The 27,286-nt window shown below is 41.4% G+C and overlaps 1 protein-coding gene across 1 annotated transcript; it reads left to right on the forward strand.

Moving 5' to 3' along the window:
* The first annotated feature begins 1 nt into the window (after position 1).
* LOC115101351 (ribosomal protein S6 kinase alpha-4-like) lies at positions 2-23,531 on the forward strand. Its single transcript, XM_065004848.1, has 18 exons — positions 2-992; positions 1,594-1,665; positions 1,872-1,939; positions 2,045-2,195; positions 3,688-3,803; positions 3,973-4,080; positions 4,296-4,376; positions 4,508-4,611; positions 4,975-5,125; positions 5,241-5,402; positions 14,306-14,431; positions 16,052-16,185; positions 17,176-17,269; positions 18,211-18,381; positions 18,747-18,938; positions 19,034-19,202; positions 20,416-20,579; positions 21,283-23,531. Exons 1-18 carry the CDS (start codon positions 899-901, stop codon positions 21,505-21,507), a joined length of 2,382 nt encoding a protein of 793 aa, XP_064860920.1. The 5' UTR covers positions 2-898; the 3' UTR covers positions 21,508-23,531.
* The last annotated feature ends 3,755 nt before the right edge of the window (positions 23,532-27,286 follow it).

The raw sequence follows: 27,286 nt of genomic DNA on the forward strand, positions 1-27,286 counted from the left end.
ACTGTGACATTGCGGCTTCCGTACTATGGACTACTCCAGCCACAACATCAACTAGCTACCTAAACCTACTTTTCAAATCATTGTTGTCAAATAACTTAAAAAGTGGTATATCTTCAGCGTGTGTCACATCCTATCCGGACGAAATAGCTATAAATAGCTATAAATAGTACGCTTGCTATGAAATTAAAATTAACCGACAGTCAGCAAGCTAGCTAACGTTAGCTAGCTCTGACAGGACAGCTAGCTTTCTAGTTAGCTAATGACGTTAACAGTTTGGTTGTGAAGTTGCCGAGGTTTTACATAGTTTTGACGTATTACTGAAGGTTAGTTAACTAGCTGTAATTGTCTATAACCGGTTAGCGTAGCTACAAATGAGTAGCTAGCTAGTTGCTAATTTCAGTTTGTCAAAAAGATTGTTGCAAAAGGTAGCTAGCTAGCAAGAGATAGGCCACTCGCTACTATGTAGCCAGTTTAATGCTGTCTGGTCAGTTCGGCGCTATATTGTAATCAAATCAGTGCTAGAGATCAGCAGCAGTTAACGTTAGTCTGTTGTAGTAGGCAATAACATCCTAATAGACACCGTTATCTAGCTAGCTACAGACGTACGATTCTGGTTTATTATTAGTTCAGTGTTAGCTAGTATTTTCGTTTTAGTAGTAGATTAGGCAGAACAGCGGGATGTCTAGGGGATTAAGTCTAGCAATGATATTGTTTAGAAAATAAAACAACAAAACTATGTTTATAATGCATGCAACGGCTCCCAAATTAATTCGTACATAAGGCTACATTTGTTATTTTCTTTGACTACATAAAATCTAATGCGTCTGAGGTTATTATACAAAACACTTCAGCTAAATCGGTTTATTTATTTTGAAGAGTAGCCACATAAACATTTGAAATGTCTGGAGACGGCTCGGATAGTAGTAGTAGTGAGGACTCCGATACTGGGATCCGGAGGAAAGCCTGCACTGTCAAACATGAGATCACCAATGGTAAGTAACCATCAAAGTAAACTACTGTTTCATAATGTATTATTTGAACCTGTCAAAGGATTTGAATATGCTATACACTTTGGGTAAATGTTGCCCATCAGTATTTCAGTGAATGAATAGAACAGGCTTCCCCAATTCAAGTCGATGGTGGACTGGCAGACATTGCAGGTGTACCCATGGGAGTAAAGCAGGAAGTAAAAGCAGGAAGTGTACCCTTCAATATGTGCTTTGCTTTGTTGATTAATTCTACTGACGTTACCAAAAATACATTCCATTGCATGAGCCACATCTGTTAACATCATTTGAATGAACATTATGCATTACCATGGAAATTATTGCATCATAATACCAGGCAGCCTCTGTGAGTGTACCCATGAGTTTAACAGTCAAATTGCCGCGGTTAGAGGTTCCAAGGTTCCTAGTTCTATGACCCGACACCTGGGATCACAGCAATGGATGAATGCAAGCAGACCATCAATGTTTGTTGTGGTGTCACAAAATATTTACAGTTTACTGTGCTCAGCTGTGTTTCCTCAGTGTGTGTGTGCACGAGCGTGTGTTGTGCGTAAGCACTGACACTGTACTCTTTCCCCCATACCAGCGAACCTCACAGGCCATACTGAGAGAGTGGGCATGGAGAACTTTGAGCTTCTCAAAGTCTTGGGCACAGGAGGTGAGTCTCACTGTGCCGATCTGGGGTTCATAGCATAGGGTCATGGTGTTATTGGAGACCTGGATAACTTTATTTTACTGTCTATTTTTTGTAGAACATTTAGAATAAACTATATTAAATGTAGTGCAGGCTCCTGGGTGGGTGGTAGTGGCTACAATCAAATGTGATGCAGAGTTTTCCATTCTGTGCTGTGTGTCTCTGTCTAGCCTATGGGAAAGTGTTTCTGGTCAGAAAGAACAGTGGTCATGATGAAGGGAAGCTGTATGCCATGAAGGTGAGTCTCTGTGACATTGGTCCAAAGACAACCCAAGCATTGACATTGTCTGATGTAGGGAGAATTTATGGGCTGGTTGACTGACTGTTGATGATTATGTCTCAGGTGTTGAAGAAAGCAGCCATCGTTCAGAAGGCAAAGACTGCAGAGCACACACGTACAGAGAGACAGGTGCTGGAGCACATCCGCCAGTCCCCGTTCCTGGTCACACTGCACTACGCCTTCCAGACCCAGACTAAGCTCCATCTTATCTTGGGTGAGCGCTGGGTCAAAAAGACCCATACATGGAACACTCCGGCTATGATCTTGAAGTGCTGAAAGTGTATCTTTCTGTGTATATACTAGAGGTCGACCGATTATGATTTTTCAACACCGATGCCGATTATTGGAGGACCCAAAAAGGCCGATACCGATTAATCGGTCCATTTTTTTATTTGTAATAATGACAATTACAACAATACTGAATTAACACTTATTTTAACATAATATAAAACATCCATAATATCAATTTAGCCTCAAATAAATAATGAAACATGTTCAATTTGATTTAAATAATGCAAAAACAAAGTGTTGGAGAAGAAAGTCATATGTGCCATGTAAAAATGTGTGCCATGTAAAATATGTGCCATGTAAAAAAGGCTGACGTTTAAGTTCCTTGCTCAGAACATGAGAACATATGAAAGTTGGTGGTTCCTTTTAACATGAGACTTCAATATTCCAAGGTAAGAGGTTTTAGGTTGTAGTTAATATAGTATTTATAGGACTATTTCTCTCTATACCATTTGTATTTCATATACCTTTGACTATTGGATGTTCTTATAGGCACTTTAGTATTGCCAGTGTAACAGTATAGCTTCCGTCCCCCTCCTCGCCCCTACCTGGGCTCGAACCAGGAACACATCGACAACAGCCACACTCAAAGCATCGTTACCCATCGCTCCACAAAAGCCACAGCCCTTGCAGCGCAAGGGGAATAACTACTCCAAGTCTCAGAGCGAGTGACGTTTGAAACAGTATTAGCGCACACCCAGCTAACTAGCTAGCCATTTCACATTGGTTACACCAGCCATTAGGCGGATAGGCTTGAAGTCATAAACAGCGCTGTGTTTGCGAAGAGCTGCTGGCAAAATGCACAAAAGTGCTGTTTGAATGAATGATTACGGGCCTGCTGGTGCTCAGTCAGACGGCTCTATCAAATCAGACTTAATTATAACATAATAACACACAGAAATACGAGCCGTTGGTCATTAATATGATAGAATCCGGAAACTATAATTTCGAAAACAAAACGTTTATTATTTCAGTGAAATACGGAACCGTTCGGTATTTTATCTAACAGGTGGCATCCCTAAGTCTAAATATTCTTGTTACGTTGCACAACCTTCAATATATGTCATAATTATGTAAAATTCTGGCAAATTAGTTCGCAATGAGCCAGGCAGCCCAAACTGTTGCATATACCCTGACTCTGCGTGCAATGAACGAAAGAGAAATGACCCAATTTCACCTGGTTAATATTGCCTGCTAAACTGGATTAGTAGTTATAACTAGTGATTATGATTGATTGTTTTTATAAGATAAGTTTAATGCTAGCTAGCAATTTACCTTGGCTTCTACTGCTTTTGCTTAACTGGCAGGATACTCGTGGAGTGCAATGTTTAGAGCGTTGGACTAGTTAACTGTGCGGTTGCAAGATTGAAACCCCTGAGTTGACAAGGTGAAAATCTGTCTTTCTGCCGTGTGTGTAGACTATGTGAGCGGAGGGGAGATGTTCACACACTTGTACCAGCGAGATCACTTCTCTGAGGAAGAGGTGCGGATTTACATCGGGGAGATTATCCTGGCCCTGGAGCACCTCCACAAGGTATGTTATCGAGCATTTCTGTCCTTTACATTACTTGGCAGATATTCCATTCTATTTACTTCCAACATGTTAATCTTACATAATTACGTGAAGGCTTGATTCTATCCTCTCTCTGTTAATCATATGTTATCCTGTGTATGTAACTTCCTGTTCGGTATGATTCTCACAGCTGGGCATCGTGTACCGGGACATCAAGTTAGAGAACATCCTCTTGGACAGCGAGGGACATTTAGTGCTGACAGATTTTGGGCTCAGCAAAGAGTTCCTGGAGGAGGAGGTATGTAAAAAATTGATGCTTCTATTTGTGTGGACGCAATCTGTGCATGTATGTATCCATGCATATATTTTTGTCACTACAGACTAGTCTTATCTGGTTTTCAGGGATACATCTAATTCAATCTAGCTTCCTTTTCCGCTGAAAACTGCATTCTTTTACACCTGCTACGTTAGGTTACTACAGACTGAGTCATGTGTTTATTTTCCCCACTACAGAAGGAAAGGACATATTCGTTCTGTGGCACCATAGAGTACATGGCTCCAGAGATCATCAGGGGGAAGTCTGGTCATGGAAAGGTAAGTGTTAACGCATCACACAGGGAGAGAACTTTGGACATGCGCTGTGAGCTACAGCATTTTATTACACATCAATTACTGTAGAACACAGAGTCATCTTTCGTTTATTTTATCATCCTTCCTTTCTCCAGTCGGTAGATTGGTGGAGTCTGGGGATCCTGATGTTTGAGTTACTGACGGGGGCGTCACCATTCACCTTGGAGGGGGAAAGGAACTCCCAGAGTGAGGTGTCCAAGTGAGTGCTGTGTGTCATCCACCCCTCCTCACAAACACTGGTTCCGTTCCACTCTTTCATCATTGTCTATGGCCCTCGGCAACTTATCAAAATAATGACATCTATTGTAAAGGTGGCTCGTTTCACCCTCTCTTTTAGCTTACTGTCTGAATACAATAACAAAGAAATTAGTTGTGCTGCATCCTTTGTGTAACAAAGCCTGCAGCTTAATTAGATATTTTGTTAATGTGTTGCTTTGCAATCGTGTTCTTTATGGCCATAATGGTTGGCTTATAATTAGGGCTGGGTTTACACAGTGTATACAGTGATTGTTCTTCCCTCTTTCTCTTTTTCGTTCCTCCCCCCTTCCTGCCCTTCTCTCAGGCGCATCTTACATTGTGAGCCGCCATTCCCCTCTATGATCGGCGCCGTGGCTCAGGACCTGTTGAGGAAGCTGTTGGTCAAAGACCCCCACAAGAGACTGGGCTCTGGGCCCCGAAGGGCCGAAGACATCAAGACTCATGCCTTCTTCAAGGTGCTCGTCTTCACTCCTGCTCTGTCTCTAGGCCCATCTCACTCCCTCTCTTTATCTTCCAACTGCCACACACACACACTCTCACCATTCTCTTTCCATTGCTCTATATTCATAGGGTCTCAGTTGGTCAGACCTGGCTGAGAAGAAGGTAGTCAGCCCATTCAAACCAGAGATCAGGAGTGAGCTGGATACAGGAAACTTTGCTGAGGAGTTCACTGGCATGAATCCTCTCTACTCTCCAGCCAGCACCCCACCAAGCACTGATCGACTGTTTCAGGTACCCCTTATACCCTACCCTCTGCAATATGCAGAATACCTACTCTGTCCCTACACTGTCACAGGAAGACACCTTTTGATAGTCCCTCCACAAATAAGACTATTCTCATTATGGTAGGAGACTATAACACAGTGTTAAGTACCTCAATGGACCGTAAAGGAAATCACTTTACAAACTATCATCACCGTGCCCTTAACCTCTTGCCTCTACTTGGGACGCTTGCGTCCCAACTAGAGCTCTGGAAATGCAAATGCGCTACGCTAAATGCTAATAGTATTAGTTAAAACTCAAAAGTTCATTAAAATACACATGCAGGGTATCAAATTAAAGCTACACTCGTTGTGAATCCAGGCAACAAGTCCGATTTTTAAAATGCTTTTCGGCGACAGCATGAAATATCTGATAGCATGCATTATCTGATAGCATGCACCAATACACTACAACAGAAAAGCACAGCAGGGGACGTAAACAAAATAATTAGCATTTCGGCGTTACACAAACCGCACAATAAAATAGAAAACAGTCATTACCTTTCACCATCTTCTTTGTTGGCACTCCTAGATGTCCCATAAACACTATTGGGTCTTTATTTAGATTAAATCGGGCCATATAAAGCCAAGATATCGTTATATGTAGACTGTGTGATAAACGAAAAAAACAGCGATTTCACAACGTAACGTCATTTTTTTAAATTCAAAAAGTAGACGATAAACTTTCACAAAACACTTCGAAATACGTTTGTAATGCTACTTTAGGTATTAGTAAACGTTAATAAGCGATAAAAATCATCCGTAGGCGATGTAAATATCATTAGCTGTCGTCTTGGAAAACATTTCAGGAGAGTGCTCTTCCGGAATGATCTGGGCGGAGACCGGAGGTAAGCGGTGCCCCTGTTTCGGTTCAACCAAGAATCAAAGATGATTCAATTCACAAGACTCTAGACAACATGGGGATGCTGTGGGAGTTGAATGCTCGGTCTTATCTAATTCGGCTCACTGTTAACAATTGCTGGAAGTGGCGCAAGGATATTTTTTTCCATTTTCTGTGATCAGGTTTTCCTGCGCTTTATGTAATAGCCACAGTCGTGATTTAACCAGTTTTAAAAACGTCCGAGGGTTTCCTATCCACACATTCTAACCATATGAACGTACTATATTCCTGGCATGAGTAGCAGGGCGCTGAAATGTTGCGCGATTTTTAACAAAATGTTCAAAAAAGTAGAGGGTCGACTGAAGAGGTTAAGGAAATCACAAATATTATGGACACATTAGAAATAGTGGATATTTGGAGACTAAAAAACCCTGACCTAGTGAGATATACATGGAGGAGACTTAATCAAGCTAGTCGTCTTGACTACTTTCTTGTATCTTTGTCTCTTGCATTAACTTCTTGCGTCGAGCCATCCCGGATCCGGGATCGTGAATACAGCCTCAAGCTCATTACCATAACACAACTTAACTATTCATGAAAATCGCAAATGAAATGAAATAAATAGGCTAGCTCTCAAGCTTAGCCTTTTGTTAACAACACTGTCATCTCAGATTTTCAAAAATATGCTTCTCAACCATAGCAAAACAAGCATTTGTGTAACAGCATTTAGCGTTAGCATTCAGCAGGCAACATTTTCAACAAAAACCAGAAAACCATTCAAATAAAATCATTTACCTTTGAAGAACTTCTGATGTTTTCAATGAGGAGACTCTCAGTTAGATAGCAAATGTTCAGTTTTTCCTGAAAGATTATTTGTGCAGGAGAAATCGGTCCGTTTTCTGCGTCATGTTTGGCTACCAAAAAAAAAACGAAAATTCATTCATCAAAACGCCAAACTTTTTTCCACATTAACTCCATAATATCGACTGAAACATGGTAAACGTTGTTTAGAATCAATCCTCAAGGTGTTTTTCACATATCTCTTCATGATATATCGTTCCTGGAATTCTCCTCTCTGTCTCAATCACATGGATGAATGCGAGCAGCTTGGAGATTACGAGGCAATTTCAACAAAGGACACCGGGCAGACACCTGGTAAATGTAGTCTCTTATGGCCAATCTTCCAATGATATGCCTACAAATACGTCACAATGCTGCAGACAACTTGGAGAAACGATAGAAAGGGCAGGCTCATTCCTGGCGCTTTCACAGCCATATAAGGAGACAATGAAAAACAGAGCCTCAAAAATCCTGCTCATTTCCTGTTTGAAGTTTCATCTTGGTTTCGCCTGTAGCATCAGTTCTGGGGCACTCACAGATAATATCTTTGCAGTTTTGGAAACGTCAGAGTGTTTTCTTTCCAAAGCTGTCAATTATATGCATAGTCGAGCATCTTTTTGTGACAAAATATTGCGCTTAAAACGGGCATGTTTTTTTAATCCAATAATGAAATAGGGCCCCCATAGGTTGAAGAGGTTAAAGGTTAAAAAAGCTTTAATAGGAGACAGAATGCGATCGGATCATCATCTAATTGGCCTTCACATAACTCTTATAGAATTTCCATGTGTACGGGGATATTGGACATTTTAAGTTTACTGGAGGACAACTTATTTTTAACTAAGACAGAATGATTTATAACAGAATTGTTTCAGTATAATATAGGAACAGCAAATCCACTTATTGTTAGGCATACCTTTAAATGTACCATCGGAGGTCATTCAATTCATTATTCATCAATAATAAAAAAGCAGTTTCTGGCTAGAGGACAGAACAGAGAGGACACTGAACAGAGAGTAGAGACACCGCTGCTAAGCAGAGAGGACACTGAACAGAGAGTAGAGACACCGCTGCTAAGCAGAGAGGACACTGAACAGAGAGTAGAGACACCGCTGCTAAGCAGAGAGGACACTGAACAGAGAGTAGAGACACCGCTGCTAAGCAGAGAGCACACTGAACAGAGAGTAGAGACACCGCTGCTAAGCAGAGAGGACACTGAACAGAGAGTAGAGACAATGCTGCTAAGCAGAGAGCGCACTGAACAGAGAGTGCAGTTGCAATTGGCCAAAGTCAATTCCAGTAATGAAATAATTATAAATGTACTCTGACACCTTGTGACCCACCATTAACAGGTCTGCGACCCACTTTGGGTCACGACCCATACATTAAGAAAGGCTGCTCCAGAGATACAAAATAAATTAAAGGAAAAACAAAACGAACTTGTGGAACTTATTCAAGAACAATCTAATGTAATCTATTAAAAAAATAAAGCATACTGGATGGAATATGGAGAAAAATGCACAAAATACTTCCTGAATCTCCAGCAGAAACTCGTTACTGAAGACGGAGTCATCTATGATTCTCCAAATGATATTTTAAAAGAGGAAGCTAAATATTTTAAGCAGATATTCTCTTTTCCATCTCATCCTCTCCCACTGATTGAAGAATTCTTTCTAAATAATACAAAACATTTCAAATTAATAAATGTACAGAAAGATCAGTGCGAAGGCCAAATTACAGAGGAATAGGCCTGGTATTTATAGCGGATTTTGAAAAGGCATTTGATAAAGTAAGACTGGATTTTATTTATAAATGCCTGGATTTTTTTCAATTTCAGTGATTCTCTTATAAAATGGGTAAAAGTAATATATAGCAACCCCAGGTGTAAAATAGTAAATAACCCCTACTTCTCAGAGAGTTTTGAATTGGATGTAATAAATATATCACTAGTCACTTTAAACAATGACACTTTTATATAATGTTTACATACCCTACATTACTCATCTCATATGTATATACTGCATTCTATGCCATCTACTGCATCCAGCCTATGCTGGTCGGCCATCACTCATCCATATATTTATATGTACATATTCTTATTCATTCCTTTACACTTGTGTGTACAAGGTAGTTATTGTTAGATTACTTGTTAGATATTACTGGCTGGTCGGAACTAAAAGCACACGCATTTCGCTACATTCGCATTAACATCTGCTAACCATGTGTATGTGACCAATAAAATTTGATTTAATTTTGAATTGTTAAATGGAGTTAAACAAGGGTGTCCACTGTCACCATATCTATTCGTTATGGCCATCGAAATGCTTGCTATTAAAATCAGATCCAATAACAACATTAGAGGATTAGAAATCAAAGGCTAAATAACAAAGGTGTCTATGTATGCAGATGACTCAAGTTTTATATTAAGTCTGCAAGCTAGATCCCTGCTATGTCTCATTGAAGATCTAAATAACTTTTATGGACTCTCTGGACTAAAAACCTAATTATGATAACTGTACAATATTACGTATTGGATCTTTTAAAAGCACAACTTTTACATTACCCAGCAGTTTACCTATAAAACGGGCTGCCAGTGAAGTAGCCATACTTGGTATTCATATCACAAAATATATAAATAAGCTCTCCACAATGAATTTCAATAGAAAACTTGTAGACAAGATCCTGCAACCATGAAGAGGTAAATACCTGTCTATTTATGGAAAAGATTGCCCTGATTTAACTCCTTAGTCATATCTCAGTTTACTCACTTACTTATGGCACTGCCTACTCCTGATGCTTTGTTTTTCAAATCATATGAGCTAAAAAATACTTTGTTTTATCTGGGACACTACACCAGACAAAATAAATCGTGCTTATCTATATAATGAATTGGGTGGGTTGAGATTATTAAATATAAAAGCACTAAACCTCTCTCTAAAAGATTCACTTATTCAAAAGTTTTACTTGAACCCTAAACGGTTCTCAAGTAGATTACTAAGAAAAGCTCATCCATTGTTTAAAAATGGCCTTTGTGCAGATTGCCACGTCTCATTTTCGATTAATTGAAAATGATACTTTTTTTCAAAGTATCTCTCTTAAACAAGCTGGCTACAATTTCAATTTCATCCCCCTGAAAAGATAGAACAAATATTACAACACATTTTATGGCTGAACTCAAATGTGCTGGTTGATAAAATACCTGTATTTATGGGAAGGGTATTTTGTTCTTAAATTATATTGTAAATTGGAATGGTAGAGTTATGTCTTTCATGGAGTTATCAGAATTGTATGGGAAGGTCTGCTCAATCCAAGAGTACAACCAATTGATTACAGCATTACCCCCAAAATGGAGGAGGCTGGTGGCAGCTGGAGGAGGTAGGGAACTGGTCTGTCTGCCCACTTTAAAGGATCAAAACTTGCGGAGGAATAAAACTATCATAAATAGGAAAGTATACCAGTTTCATTTGAGGACCAGGATGTTGACAACTGTGCCATACAGATTGCAAAATAGTTGGGAAGAGATTTGTGATGTACCGATTCCATGGTCCAGGGTGTATTAGTTGATATATAAAACGACGCAAGATTCAAGACTTTGTGCTTTTCAGCTAAAATGATTATATAGAATTATTGCCACCAACAAAATCTTGAATATTTGGGGCATAAAATCATCCAAGCTCTGCAGATTTTGTTGTGAGGATACAGAATCAATAGACCATTTATTTTGGTATTGCCCTCAGGTAGGTAGCCTGTTTCTGGTCTCAGGTTCAGGAATGGCTGAAAATGCATACGGTAGCATTGATCTAAAATTGACCCTAGCAATAGTACTGTTGAAAGACCGGGCCAGTCAATTACTTATATACTAATACTCTTAGTAAAAGTATTTATCTTCACCTCGCAATCTGTGGATTCTTTTCGATTAGATAGATTGAAATTGTACGTTAAACATCACAGCATAGTTGAAAGATATATACAGTGGGGCAAAAAAGTATTTAGTCAGCCACCAATTGCGCAAGTTCTCCCACTTAAAAAGATGAGAGAGGCCTGTAATTTTCATCATAGGTACACTTCAACTATGACAGACAAAATGAGAGAAAGAAAATCCAGAAAATCACATTGTAGGATTTTTAATGAATTTATTTGCAAATTATGGTGGAAAATAAGTATTTGGTCAATAACAAAAGTTTATCTCAATACTTTGTTATATACCCTTTGCTGGCAATGACAGAGGTCAAAGGTTTTCTGTAAGTCTTCACAAGGTTTTCACACACTGTTGCTGGTATTTTGGCCCATTCCTCCATGCAGATCTCCCCTAGAACAGTGATGTTTTGGGGCTGTTGCTGGGCAACACGGACTTTCAACTACCTCCAAAAATGTTCTATGGGGTTGAGATCTGGAGACTGGCTAGGCCACTCCAGGACCTTGAAATGCTTCTTACGAAGCCACTCCTTCGTTGCCCGGGCGGTGTGTTTGGGATCATTGTCATGCTGAAAGACCCAGCCACGTTTCATCTTCAATGCCCTTGCTGATGGAAGGAGGTTTTCACTCAAAATCTCACGATACATGGCCCCATTCATTCTTTCCTTTACACGGATCAGTCGTCCTGGTCCCTTTGCAGAAAAACAGCCCCAAAGCATGATGTTTCCACCCCCATGCTTCACAGTAGGTATGGTGTTCTTTGGATGCAACTCAGCATTCTTTGTCCTCCAAACACGACGAGTTGAGTTTTTACCAAAAAGTCATATTTTGGTTTCATCTGACCATATGACATTCTCCCAATCTTCTTCTGGATCATCCAAATGCTCTCTAGCAAACTTCAGACGGGCCTGGACATGTACTGGCTTAAGCAGGGGGACACATCTGGCACTGCAGGATTTGAGTCCCTGGCGGCATAGTGTGTTACTGATGGTAGGCTTTGTGACTTTGGTCCCAGCTCTCTGCAGGTCATTCTCTAGGTCCCCCCGTGTGGTTCTGGGATTTTTGCTCACCGTTCTTGTGATCATTTTGACCCCACAGGGTGAAATCTTGCGTGGAGCCCCAAATCGAGGGAGATTATCAGTGGTCTTGTATGTCTTCCATTTCCTAATAATTGCTCCCACAGTTGATTTATTCAAACCAAGCTGCTTACCCATTGCAGATTCAGTCCTCCCAGCTCTTGACAGCTCTTTAGTCTTGGACATAGTGGAGTTTGGAGTGTGACTGTTTGAGGTTGTGGACAGGTGTCTTTTATACTGATAAGAAGTTCAAACAGGTGCCATTAATACAGGTAACGAGTGGAGGACAGAGGAGCCTCTTAAAGAAGAAGTTACAGGTCTGTGAGAGCCAGAAATCTTGCTTGATTTGTAGGTGACCAAATACTTATTTTCCACCATAATTTGCAAATAAATTCATTAAAAATCCTACAATGTGATTTTCTGGATTTTTCTAACCTAATTTTGTCTGTCATAGTTGAAGTGTACCTATGATGAAAATTACAGGCCTCTCATATTTTTAAGTGGGAGAACTTGCACAATTGGTGGCTGACTAAATACTTTTTTGCCCCACTGTATGTTGCGTAGAAATCCGAAGAGGGTGGCCAGCACAGATAGGTGGGATGGGCTGAGGGTTAGGATGTGGAATTGGAGACAAGTGGGAGTGGAGTTGCTTGGCAGGAGATAGAATGATGGTCAAAAATAAAGTATAAAACATAATAAAACGTAAGTTTGAACGACACTGATGGACAGTGTTTTTACAGCTAATGCTGGTTTGCCTGAGGCTGATGCTGATGTTTGTACACATGCATATACACACACTCTCATTCAATACACTCATACACAGACACATACATATGTAAATAGTGCCAGACATGCACTCAAATATATACAGTTGGCCTTGCTGTTTTGATTTTAGTTGTCCTTGATTTCCTTTGTTTTGTTTTTTTGCATTGTTTTCTGTTTACTTTTGTCTTTCTTTTTTCTCATGAGCTCATTTTCTTGGTTGTTGGTGCATAGGGGGTGTTCTTGGGGGGGTGGATGGAATTAATTCAATTTTTTGTTAGATTTTTCTTGGGGGGGGGTGACTGTGGGATGGGTCTCGGATGGTTGAGGGACAGCTGTGATGAACTGTGGGAGGATCTTGGAGGGTTTGTGTCCCCGTTTTTGAATGGGAGTCTGTTGGGTGATTGGTGTGATGTACCGTCATTTCCGGACTATAAGCCGTTACTTTATTCCCACGCTTTGAACCTCGCGGTTTATACAATGACGCGGCTAATTTATGGATTTTTCCCGCTTTCACAAGATTCATGCCGCCAAAAAACTGAGCACCGTCACATAATGTGACGTAAATCGAGCGCGCTCAAACTTCCCATCATTCTGATTACGGTAGTAATTTTGTCACCCTCATCATGGCAAAGACACGGAGAAATGCATATGATGCAGCTTTGAAGTTGAAGGCAATCGATCTGGCTGTTGGAAAAGGAAATAGAGCTGCTGCACGGGAGCTTGGCCTTAATGAGTCGATGATAAGACGTTGGAAAGCAGCGTGAGGAACTGACTCAGTGCAAAAAGACAACAACAGCTTTCAGAGGGAAGAAAAGCAGATGGCCCAAAGTATTTGCAGCCACTCGACATCAGTGTAAATCGTCCATTTAAGGTGGCGCTCCTTGTTCAGTGGGAGGCTTGGATGACAAGTGGGGAGAAATCCTTCACTAAAACGGGCCGCATGCGAAGAGCAACTTATGGTCAAGTCTGCCCGTGGGTCCTGACAGCATGGAGCATTGAGCTCAGCAGGGTATTTGCCTCCGGATGAAAGTGACGAGAGCGACAATGAAAACGATCCAACATCGGATGAAGCAATTCTGAGGCTATTCAACTCCGACACCGAAGGAGATGACCAGTGGTTTCAGTGCACAGGAGGAGGAAGATAGTGACCAATGACTTTCTTGGTAGGCCACTGTTTATTTTTGTTATAAGCCGTGTTTCGTTTAAAGGCTGTGTAAAGTTCATTTGTTTCAATGTACCGGTAGGCACCTGCGGCTTATAGACATGTGCGGCTTATTTATGTACAAAATACATATTTTTTTATAATTCAGTGGGTGCGGTTTATATTCAGGTGCGCTTAATAGTCCAGCAATTACGGTAGTTGTTGAGCGGCTTCACTGCAAGTATATTGTATGTTTTGGATTTTCAATAAAATAAAAAGACTCTTCTCTTCCATTTCAGGGCTATTCTTTCGTTGCTCCCTCCATTCTGTTCAACAAGAACGTGGTGATGGGGGACTTCATGGAGGGCCAGATGGGAGCAGAGCGACCGGGCTCATCCACTGTCCGTCGCAGTGCTATGTTAGCGGTATGGATCTAGTCCTCACATGGCTGTAGGAAAGCCAGTGCTATGTTAGCGGTATGGAACTAGTCCTCACATGGCTGTAGGAAAGCCAGTGCTATGTTAGCGGTATGGAACTAGTCCTCACATGGCTGTAGGAAAGCCAGTGCTATGTTAGCGGTATGGATCTAGTCCTCACATGGCTGTAGGAAAGCCAGTGTTATGTTAGCGGTATGGATCTAGTCCTGACCGGGCTGTAGGAAAGCCAGTGCTATGTTAGCGGTATGGATCTAGTCCTGACCGGGCTGTAGGAAAGCCAGTGCTATGTTAGCGGTATGGATCTAGTCCTCACATGGCTGTAGGAAAGCCAGTGTTATGTTAGCGGTATGGATCTAGTCCTCACATGGCTGTAGGAAAGCCAGTGCTATGTTAGCGGTATGGATCTAGTCCTCGCATGGCTGTAGGAAAGCCAGTGCTATGTTAGCGGTATGGAACTAGTCCTCACATGGCTGTAAGAAAGCCAGTGTTATGTTAGCGGTATGGAACTAGTCCTCACATGGCTGTAGGAAGCCAGTGCTATGTTAGCGGTATGGAACTAGTCCTGACCGGGCTGTAGGAAAGCCAGTGCTATGTTAGCGGTATGGAACTAGTCCTGACCGGGCTGTAGGAAAGCCAGTGCTATGTTAGCGGTATGGAACTAGTCCTGACCGGGCTGTAGGAAAGCCAGTGCTATGTTAGCGGTATGGATCTAGTCCTCACATGGCTGTAGGAAAGCCAGTGTTATGTTAGCGGTATGGATCTAGTCCTCACATGGCTGTAGGAAAGCCAGTGTTATGTTAGCGGTATGGATCTAGTCCTCACATGGCTGTAGGAAAGCCAGTGCTATGTTAGCGGTATGGATCTAGTCCTCACATGGCTGTAGGAAAGCCAGTGCTATGTTAGCAGTATGGAACTAGTCCTGACCGGGCTGTAGGAAAGCCAGTGCTATGTTAGCGGTATGGAACTAGTCCTCACATGGCTGTAGGAAAGCCAGTGTTATGTTAGCGGTATGGAACTAGTCCTGACCGGGCTGTAGGAAAGCCAGTGCTATGTTAGCGGTATGGAACTAGTCCTCACATGGCTGTAGGAAAGCCAGTGTTATGTTAGCGGTATGGAACTAGTCCTGACCGGGCTGTAGGAAAGCCAGTGCTATGTTAGAGGAATGAAACTAGTCCTGACCGGGCTGTAGGAAAGCCAGTGCTATGTTAGCGGTATGGAACTAGTCCTCACATGGCTGTAGGAAAGCCAGTGTTATGTTAGCGGTATGGAACTAGTCCTGACCGGGCTGTAGGAAAGCCAGTGCTATGTTAGAGGAATGAAACTAGTCCTGACCGGGCTGTAGGAAAGCCAGTGCTATGTTAGCGGTATGGAACTAGTCCTCACATGGCTGTAGGAAAGCCAGTGTTATGTTAGAGGTATGAAACTAGTCCTGACCGGGCTGTATGAATGTTGTTAGGTGAATGTATTACGTCAGGTCTTGCTGGCCTGAGCTCAGTCTGTGCTGCTTTAATAAATATCCGTCCAGCCAGCAATTTAAATATTTAATTTGGACACATTCTACAGTTTCCTGTGCAGTTGTATTTGACTTCCCTCTCTTGTCCTCTGCAGGACTCCACGTTCTTCCAGCTGTATGAGCTGTGCCTGCAGGGGGCGCCCCTGGGCGAGGGCAGCTTCTCTGTGTGCAGGAAGTGTCGACACCACCAGAGTGGCCATGAGTACGCCGTTAAGATCATCAGCCGCAGGTGAGTCAGCCGGGGTGTGGTGATGGCTGAGACTCTGTCACTCGCTAATGCAATGTGTCATTATTACACCAGCATGATGAATTACACACTTCACGCTGCTGTGTTTTAATGCCTATTCCATGGCATTTTGTTATTTTTTTATTTTAAGGGGGTAGGGCGCTTTGCATTACCAACCACAGTATTTTTCAGACCAGTTAGTACATACTAGCAACACGCATAACCACCAAACCAGACAGGCAAATTCAGGGAAGCTAAGACAATCCAAGCCAAGGACAAATCATCTTAAATCTACAGTTTTATATAAAGCCATAGCTAAATGGAACTCTTTACCAATCCATACTTCTCAGGTAAAAAGTAAATCCACCTTCAAGAAAAAAATAAAAGCGCATCCATCTAATGTGATAGACCAAATGACTGGACAGGAAATAGAAAGAACATCTAATGTGATAGACCAAATGACTGGACAGGAAATAGAAAGAACATCTAATGTGATAGACCAAATGACTGGACAGGAAATAGAAAGCACATCTAATGTGATAGACCAAATGACTGGACAGGAAATAGAAAGAACATCTAATGTGATAGACCAAATGACTGGACAGGAAATAGAAAGAACATCTAATGTGATAGACCAAATGACTGGACAGGAAATAGAAAGAACATCTAATGTAATAGACCAAATGACTGGACAGGAAATAGAAAGCATCAACTGAATGTTAAATGTGTTTCCTGTCAGGTATTTTAATTGTCTGTATTGTCTATCTGTTGAATATTTGTGAAGTCTTGATTTGTGTTTGTAATGTCTTGTTAATTGGTGTTGGACCCCAGGAAAATTAGCTAGCATTACGGTGTTAGCTAATGGTGATCCTTATAAAAGTACAACAAAAGAAATGACCACAGCTTTTTCATAGGCTGTTTGGCGCACTGAGGTGCTTTGTGTTGTTGACCTTTAATGTGTGAATGCCTCTCACTCTCTCTCCTGCTTGTTAGAATGGAAGTGAACACTCAGAGGGAGATTGCTGCCCTCAGGCAGTGTGAGGCTCACCCCAACATTGTCAAACTGCATGAGGTCTACACTGATCAGGTACAGAAGGATGATATTATGCACATGCACACACCTTCAAGCACTAACAACTACAGGCACGCACCTTCAAGCACTAACAACTACAGGCACGCACCTTCAAGCACTAACAACTACAGGCACACACCTTCAAGCACTAACAACTACAGGCACCCACCTTCAAGCACTAACAACTACAGGCACCACCTTCGAGCACTAACAACTACAGGCACCCACCTTTGAGCACTAACAACTACAGGCACCACCTTCGAGCACTAACAACTACAGGCACCCACCTTTGAGCACTAACAACTACAGGCACCACCTTCAAGCACTAACAACTACAGACACCCACCTTTGAGCACTAACAACTACAGGCACCACCTTCGAGCACTAACAACTACAGGCACCACCTTCAAGCACTAACAACTACCGTCACCCACCTTCAAGCACTAACAACTACAGGCACACACCTTCAAGCACTAACAACTACCGTCACCCACCTTCAAGCACTAACAACTACAGGCACCACCTTCGAGCACTAACAACTACAGGCACCCACCTTCAAGCACTAACAACTACAGGCACCACCTTCGAGCACTAACAACTACAGGCACACACCTTCAAGCACTAACAACTACAGGCACCCACCTTCAAGCACTAACAACTACAGGCACCCACCTTCGAGCACTAACAACTACAGGCACCCACCTTCGAGCACTAACTACAGGCACTTTCTTTCTCTTCTCCTTGGCTGTGTTTACTTACAAGGTTTCTTGAATCACAATAATGTTTGATATTTGGGGTATTTATTGGGGAACTTCATCAATCATGCAGCAAGAATATTTTCTCATCATACAACCTTATTATTTTCTCTTTCCCCACCCCCTCTTTTCCATCCTCCCTCCCCCCACCTCCTTCTCTTTCCCCATCCTCCCTCCTTCTCTCTCCCTCCTCTCTCTCAGTTCCATACGTACCTGGTGATGGAGCTGCTGCGTGGGGGGGAGCTGCTGGAGAGGATCAAGAAGAAGAAGCTGTTTGGGGAATCAGAGGCCAGTCAGCTGCTCAGGAGCCTTGTGTCAGCTGTTGGCTTCATGCACGAGGCTGGAGTGGTGCATAGAGACCTCAAACCAGAGGTGGGCCAACAGACAGACACAGACAGCGAGAGAGAGGGAGTCTAAATATATTCTATAGAAATGTATGGCCCGAAATAAGTCATTGAGTTTGCTGCAATTAGTACTCTGTACCAACCAAAGCCTGTAGGCAGTGAGTATGATGAGATCAAAGTCTTTAGCAATACTGTAAAAACCACTAAGCATGGCCTATCAGGTTTATGATTTTATTTTGTTGGTTCAGGCTAAAATAAATTGACATTTGTTGCTCCATTACATCAGCCAATGACTGTAACCTTCTGTTGACTGTGTTGTTCCTGCACGGCCCACTCACTTCTTTCTCGCTTGCTCGCTCGCTCTCTCTTTCTCTTTCCTTTTCTCTTTTTCAGAATGTGCTGTTTGCAGACGAGGGGGAGGACTCGGTGCTGAAGGTGATAGATTTTGGTTTTGCCCGGCTGTGCCCTGCGGGCAGCGCCCCCCTGCAGACTCCCTGCTTCACACTGCAGTACGCTGCTCCTGAACTCTTCCACAGCACCGGTTATGACCAGGCCTGCGACCTCTGGAGCCTTGGGGTCATCCTGGTACTTACTCTCCCAACCTGACTCTGTAATGTGTCATTAGTAAAACCAATTATCGTTACATTATTAATGACTTTGTGTGTCCGTCCGTCCGGCAGTACACCATGCTGTCAGGACAGGTGCCCTTCCAGAGTAAGCAGCAGCAGCGAGCGGGGATGACCTCATCTTATGCTGCTGACATCATGCATAAAATTAAAGAGGGAGACTTCTCGTTGGCTGGAGAAGCCTGGAAGGGTGTGTCAGGGGAGGCTAAAGAGCTTGTGAAAGGTATGTTCTGCATCCCTTACATTATCCTTATTCACTCATTGACATGATCCAAATCACATTTTATTTGTCACATGTGCCGAATACAACAGGTGTAGGTAGAGCTTACAGTGAAATGCTTACTAACAAGCCCTTAACCAACAATGCTTTAAGAAGTTTTTTTTTTTTTTTTAAGTGTTAAGTAACAAATAGAAAATAAAAAGTAACAAAAAATTTAACAACAGCAGTCAAATAACAATAGCAAGGCTATATACAGGGATGTGCGGGGGCACCAGGTTAGTTGAGTTAATTGAGGTAATATGTACATGTAGGTAGAGTTAAAGTAAATATGCAAAGATAATAAACAGAGAGTAGCAGCAGCGTAAAAGAGGGGTCTGGGTAGGCTGTTCAGGAGTCTTATGACTTTGGGGTAGAAGCTGTTAAGAAGCCTTTTGGACTTGGCGCTCTGGTACCGCTTGCTGTGCGGTAGCAGAGATAACAGACTAGGGTGGCTGGAGTCTTTGACAATTTTTAGGGCTTTCCTCTAACACCGCCTGGTATAGAGGTCCTGGATGGCAGGAAGCTTGGCCCCAGTGATGTACTGGGTCGTACGCACTACCTGTAGTGCCTTGCGGTCGGAGGCCAAGCAGTTGCCATGCCAGGCAGTGATGCAACCAATCAGGATGCTCTCGATAGTGCAGCTGTAGAACCTTTTGAGGATCTGAGGACCAATGCTAAAACTTTTCAGTCTCCTGAGAAGGAATAGGTTTTGTCGTGCCCTCTTCACGACTGTCTTAGTGTGTTTGCACCATGTTAGTTTGTTGGTGATGTGGACACCAAGGAACTTGAAGCTCTCCAACCTGCTCCACTGCAGCCCCGTCAATGAGAATGGGGGCGTGCTCGGTCCTCCTTTTCCTGTAGTCGACAATCATCAATCAATCACGATGCAATTATTCCTTCTCCATTCACTCAATCTTTTAAACATTTCCCCCGCCTTTATCTGTCCCTGCCCTGCCCTCACTCACTTTCCTCTTTTCTGTCATGCTTTCTCTGCCCCTCCCTGCTCCTTCCTTTCCTCTCTCTCTCTTTCTTCTAAACTAACCCCCCTCCCTTCCCAACCTTTCATATTTTTCATTTTTGCTTTCCCTCCCTACTTCCTTCCCTCCCTAACACTTCTAAACCTCCCTCCTTCCCTCCCTAACTCTTCTAAACCTCCTTCCTTCCTGTTTGTGTTCAGGGCTTCTGACGGTGGATCCAGAGAGGCGTCTCAAGCTGTCTGCTCTGAGAGAGAACAGCTGGCTGCAGGGCGGGGCTATCCTATCCTCCACCCCCCTCTGCACCCCAGATGTGCTAGAGTCCAGCGGCCCCATCGTCCGCTCCTATGTCAACGCCACCTACAAGGTAATGGAATTCCAGTGGGAAGAAAGTATACATTTTCTATAACCAGTAGATTACATTCCTTGTGTTCTTTTATTTATATATATTTTTTGAATCTCCCAATCAAATCAAAGTTTATTTGCCATGTGCAGAGTATAGCGTATTGTACGCATTACAATGAAATGCTTACTCACTCGCCAGCTCTCCTCTTCAACAGTGCAACATCTATAGAAAAAGTATTCAATCAAAAATGTAAGTTAAATGTTGGAGTAAAACAAATAGAGAACACAATATAAAAAAGCACTATAGGAATATAATAAAGGGTATGCGCAATATAATGACAATAGAGAAATAACCACAATAGAGAAATATAATGGAGGTGTATATGCGTTGTAATAGAATAGGTAGGTTATATTTAAGCAGTTAGGCCAGAGGTGTGGTATATGGCCAATATACCACTGCTAAGGGCTGTTCTTCAGCACGGCGGAGTGCCTGGACACAGCCCTGAGCCGTGGTATATTGGCCATATACCACAAACCCCAGAGGTGCCTTATTGCTATTATAAACTGGTTACCAATGTAATTAGAGCAGTAAAAATAAATGTTTTGTTGTATCCGTGGTAAACGGTCTGATAAACCACGGCTGTCAGCCAATCAGCATCCAGAGCTCAATTCACCCAATTTATAATATTGTATGTACTATTGTATGTACATCCTCTCTCCATTAGGCGTTCAACAAGGGGAAGAGGGAGGGCTTCTTTCTGAAGAGTGTTGACAACGCCCCCCTTGCAAAGCGACGCAAGCTCAAGATGACAAGTACAGGTGTGGAGACTCGACGGAGCTCCTCTTGCTCATCCTCTTCTTCCTCTTCCTCAGCTGCCTCTGCCGCTGCAACAAACTCAAAAACACAGCCACCACATCAAACTCTGCCCCCGAAGCTAGAAAAGCACTAGAAGGGGAGGAGGGGGAAGAGTGGGAGGAATAAAGTTAGAAGAAGGAAGCACATTAATTCAGATATGACAGATTGGGATACTGTCTCTGAAAGACCAGAGATGACTTGATTCGAATTCCAAAGTCATCTAGAATCTCCAAATTCTAAGTCTAAGAGCTTATTTATGAACCAACTAAGAGACTAGTTAAATATTTAATGATTCACCTCCCTGTTTTCTAGAAAGACGATGTTTTTTGCATTGTCGTAATGATGCAATGACTTTATCTATATGTGTTTATACCATTTGCAGTAAACTGCAGTAGCTTGTACCATCTCATTTAATTTTCTCAAGAAATTAACTAACATGTAAATTCTTGAATGGCTTTAGACCAGTGTTTTCATAACTCTGGTCTAGAGGATAAATATCAGTATGGTAGGTTATGGAAGACTATTGGCTTTAAGGTCATACTAAGGAAGGTTTCAGTCACCTTGCCAGGGTGATGATGATGAGCAAGCAGTTATCCTGATGTTAACATGTTCTCAGTACCAGAGGGAGGGAGGCAGGGTGGAGGGAGGGAGGCAGGCGGGAGGGAGGGAGGGAGGCAGGAGGGAGGGTGGAGGGAGGCAGGCGGGAGGGAGGGAGGGAGACGTAAAGGGAAATGAGGAGCCATAATGAGCACAAGCCATATATACATAGGGAGGTCATGACCTCTACACCGGAGCACTTGTAGATACATACACAGCACTCATCGCATGACAAACCGAGGCAGTGGTTAGGAGTCTGTTGGAAGTCTCTCACTGTATCTAATGGTGTGGTTGAGATTGAGAAATAATGGTGCTACTGTACTATATAAAAGAAAATCTATTATTATTACTGCGGACAGCTGTTCAAGTGAACTTTGACCCTGCGTGATGATCCCAGTCCATGGGACGCAGTCTTTGTGACCCAGATGTCCCATACTGCCAATTTACAGGAACCTTAGTATCATTCCCTTTGGCTTGAGATTTCAGTGTTCTATTGACATTGGTCTCGCTGTGTATACTTAACTGGTTCACTGAAGTTCACCTGCAAGTCAAATAACAGCATCCATTGTCCTGTGTGTGAATATGTGTGCTTCATTAATTAACAAGCATCATGATTCTGACTAAATAAGATAAAACGGGGAAATAAACACTGGGTTATGATAAACATTCTGATTTGATTTTATATTCTCATAAACAGATGACAGTGCCCTACAGCTCATGGTGTTGAGTTCTTATGAGCAGAGCAACTTTTCGCTATATTTCTCAAAGGGACAAATCAAAATATGAATTATTTTGTACTGTGAGTAAGAATTGTCACCCTGATTTAAAGAATTTCATGTTTTTTTTAAGACATTTCGGTATTTTATCATTGAATGTCAGTTACACTGATCATTTACCAATCACTTTTTTACCCAAATATATTGACTGTTGATTAGATTTGTACCTGGATATCGCACAAATGTAGTCATTTAATCAGTGATACACATTTCAGCTTTAAACACAATGCTTATTTGAGTATTTATTACATTTTATGGGTTGTGATGTGTTTTTCTGATGCTGTGGTAATGGTTTTCAGACTGATTTACCTTTGGTGGGTTTGAGTGTATGTGCTGTATGCATGTTGATTGGTTTGCGCAGCGTGACTGGTTCTGGGTATTATATGTGCTCTTTTCCTTAGTCTCCAGGTAAACCATTATTGCAAGTTAATGTAGTAAATATATATATTTTTCGTTATTTCTTATAAACATTATTTTGTGTCGGGAACTGTGCTTTTGTTCTATTGTTTGTATTTTCATTTGGCTGTTGATGTCGTATGTTGTCTTTTTAATGTTATGAATTTGAGATACTATTTTTAATGAGCTACTGCCCATGCCATGTATTGTTGTCCTTTTTGGCAAAAAATATAAAATGTTCTTCAAAGCATATCATGATATTGAGATACACTATGTCACAATAACTTGTAATGCTTTGTCTTGTGTCGAACACTTAAATGTGGAGAAAAATAAATGATTTTACTCATTATTTATTCATTTTCTTCAGTTCTTAGTCTCTTACATAAATTTGCCGTGAGTCTTTTTTCTCAGGAGATAATGATTGATGTATATTTTTAATTCAACTTTGTCTTGCATTTTATGCATCCAGGAAATATTTGTTACATGAGGTACAGTATTGGTTGTGACAGTTGACAGAAATGGACTTTAGTGTTAATGTAACCAGCAGGGGGCAGTAGGGTGCTTACCAGTAGCAGGCCAACAGGCACAATGAGCCATTGAAAACCAATAGACAACATGGCTATAACATGATTATCATTTTGCCATTAATCAAAACTATACTTGAGTGGATCATTTCAATGGGAAATTGTGATATATTGAACGTGACACAGATGGATATGGATGAAACTGTAAATCATGACCATTCCAATAATTACAGTACAATCTGCAGTCTTGGAAATGACCCAAGGCATGAGCCTGCCTTTGGTAAGAGCACGCGAACACACACACACTGGGATGGATTAAATGTATACTTGAGCAGATACAGCCAGCCCTTTAACACAGACCCATGCAAACTGCTTTGGCAGACCTCAGAGCCCTGCAAACACCACATATAGACTTTGTCTTACATTCATCCACCAAGCTTTTAAATAATTAAAACAGTAGAGAAGCTCTACTCGTGTCAATGCATCAAGTTTGATTTCATGGCAGACCTACCACTCTCTATTCTCTGCCATCAAAATTGTATTATTTATTTCTAAAAACTCCTTTCATTATTAAGTACCAGTACCTAAACATGACTTCTGTGCACCATATAACCCGAGGAAGAAACATTCCATCACCAGCATGTTCTATACTGAACCCAAACAGTTCCAGTGCTATCAGGTAGAAAAAGCAAAACCAGCAATCATGTGACTGGAGGCCAAGAGGGTGTTCGCATGCAAGGTCACTGGTGGTGAGTGCTCATTTGTAAGCCCGAGCACTAGAGTCACATTGACGGATGTGTTGTGCGGGGAAAAACATGGAAGGAATATGCGTAAGCAAGGCTAACATACAGTGCCTATCGAAAGTCTACACCCCTCTTGGATTTCTTCCCATTTTATTGTTACAAAGTGGGATTGAATTGTCATTTTTTTATCAACGATCTCCACAAATTCTAACATTTTTTTAAGATTCATGAAATATAAAACACTAATATACCTTGATTAGATACAATTAAGTACATGTTATATACATGTTATAAAGTCAATACATGTTATTAACACCTTTTGCAGCTGTGAGTCTTATTCAGGAAAGATCCTAGGGGAAAACCTACTTCAGTTTACTTTACACCAGTAACCAGGAGAGGAATTTACCTTTCAGCAGGACAATAACCTACAACACAAAGCCAAATCTACACTGGAGGTGCTTACCAAGACGCCAGTAAATGTTCCTGAGTGGGCAAGTTACAGTTTTGACTTAAATCTTGAAAATCTGTGGCAAGACTTGAAATGGGCTGTTCAGCAATGATCAACAACCAACTTGACAGAGCTTGAAAAGAATAATGGGCAAATATTGCACAATCCAGGTGTGCAAAGCTCTTAGAGATTTACCTAGAAAGACTCACAGCTATAATTTCTGCCAAACATGTAATGACTCGGGTGTGAATGCTTATGTAATTGAGATATTTCTGTATTTAATTTTCAATAAATGTGCTGAAATTCCTAAAAACATGTTTTCACTTTGTCATTATGGGGTATTGTGTTAGATGGGTGAGAAAAATATATTTAATACTTTTTGAGTTCAAGCTGTAACAAAATGTGGAATAAGTCAAAGGCTATGAATACTGAATACATATGCATGTTTTGGAATATTTTTATTGTGTATATTTGTATTCTTTTCACTCTGTAATTTAGGTCATTATTGTAGAGTCACTACAATGTTGTTGATCCATCCTCAGTTTTTTTTTCCATCACAGCCATTGAACTCTGTAGCTGTTTTAAAATCACTAATGGCCTCATGGTAACATCCCTGAGCATTTTCATTCCTTCCTGTCCTGCAGCTCATTTCAGAAGGACAACTGCATCTATGATGTGTCTGGGTGGTTTAATGCATCATTTACAGCATAATTATTAACTTCGCCATGCTTAAAGATATATTCAGTGTCTGATTGGTTATTGCTACCCATCTACCAATCACTGCCCGTCTTTGTGAGGCTCCCAGGTCTTGTAGTTGAATCTGCGTTTGAAATTCAGTACTTGACTGAGGGACCTTACAGATGTTGTATGGGGACAGTGGAAGAAGTAGTCATTGAAAAATAATGTCAACCCCTATTATTTCACACAGAGTGAGTTCATATAACTTCTAATGTGATGTGTTAAGATACATTTTACATCTAAACTAATTTAGGCTTGTCTAAACAAAGGGGGAGAATACTTTTGCAACAACGATATTTTAGTTATTCTAAAAATGTTATTTTCACTTTGATATTATGGAGTATTTTGTGTAGATCAATGACAAAACATTACAATTAAATCTATTTCAATCCCACTTTGTAAGGCAACAAAATGTGAAAGAAGTTCAAGTGGGTGTAGAATTTCTATAGGCACTGTATAAGCTAAATCTACATATAGGCTATTTCTCCATCGTGTGTGTGTGTGTGTGTGTGTGTGTGTGTGTGTGTGTGTGTGTGTGTGTGTGTGCGTGCGTGTGCGTGCGTGCGTGCGTGCGTGCGTGCTTCTTCATACAGCATGTGTGGGTGGCAGTGTTAGTGTCCTTATGCTTTGGGAGATGTCTTGCTGAATACTGCAATAGCCATCTGTCATAAGGAGAAGAGGAGGTAAGAGTGATCCTCAGTGTCTGTCCTGTCCCCTTTTACCTCTCTCTGCCTCTCACTCAATGACATTTGCACAAGACACTTTAATATTGCAACAGTCAACATCTGTGAGTAGGTCTGAGACATCTGACTTAGAGAGTGTGTGAACAGTACACACACACACCCAATCACAGTACACTCTCTCTCTCCTTTTCCTGTCATTGCGGTAAGCGTCCACTTTACCACTGGCAATTAAATAGCTTGAAAAATAACAAAACTATCTTTCATTGTTTTATGCCAAGACTTTTTAAACATAAATACACATTTAATTTGAATAGCTCGGCTGTTGAGAGCGTTGGGTTATCATGATCATTGATCAATATTGAATTGGATTATATTTAGGAACAGATTTAAATTTAGGGGAGGATTGTCAAAATTGAATTGGATTATATTTAATGACCTTAAGGACCGATTTATATTTAGGGAGGGTTGTCAAACTGTGTGTTTTGCTTTGGGGAGGGTTGTGTTGTTTTTTATTGGGCACAGAGGAGGGAAGTGCGGTTTTTCCCTGGTTTACATTCGCTCTTTTGCGAATATTTCTTCCATCCTAGCCAAATTTCCTCATCTGCTAACGGGCGCCTTCCTTATACCAAGGTGTTTTGGTATTTCCCTTATGCACTACGCTTTTCCTTACGCTAACTTTTACTATGCCACAGGTCAATATAGTCTACCAGTGTAACTGTATATCCTGCCCTGTATCCACCATTCATAGTGTCAATAGTGGTAGGTGGATCGTTTATCTGTATCTGCAATAGGCCAACTAGCAATTATACCACACATAAAAGTATTCAAAGCTGCATACATTTTCAATAATGAATCCACAAGAACAAATGGCAATAGCTGATAGGCAGCAAACCGGAGAGGCCAGGTGCATTATTGCGCATGAAAGAACAATGAAGACATGAAGCATGCAGCTCAAAAAGCCCTCCTAT

Source organism: Oncorhynchus nerka, linkage group LG19, assembly GCF_034236695.1.
Source record: "Oncorhynchus nerka isolate Pitt River linkage group LG19, Oner_Uvic_2.0, whole genome shotgun sequence".
NCBI classification, from domain to species: domain Eukaryota; kingdom Metazoa; phylum Chordata; class Actinopteri; order Salmoniformes; family Salmonidae; genus Oncorhynchus; species Oncorhynchus nerka.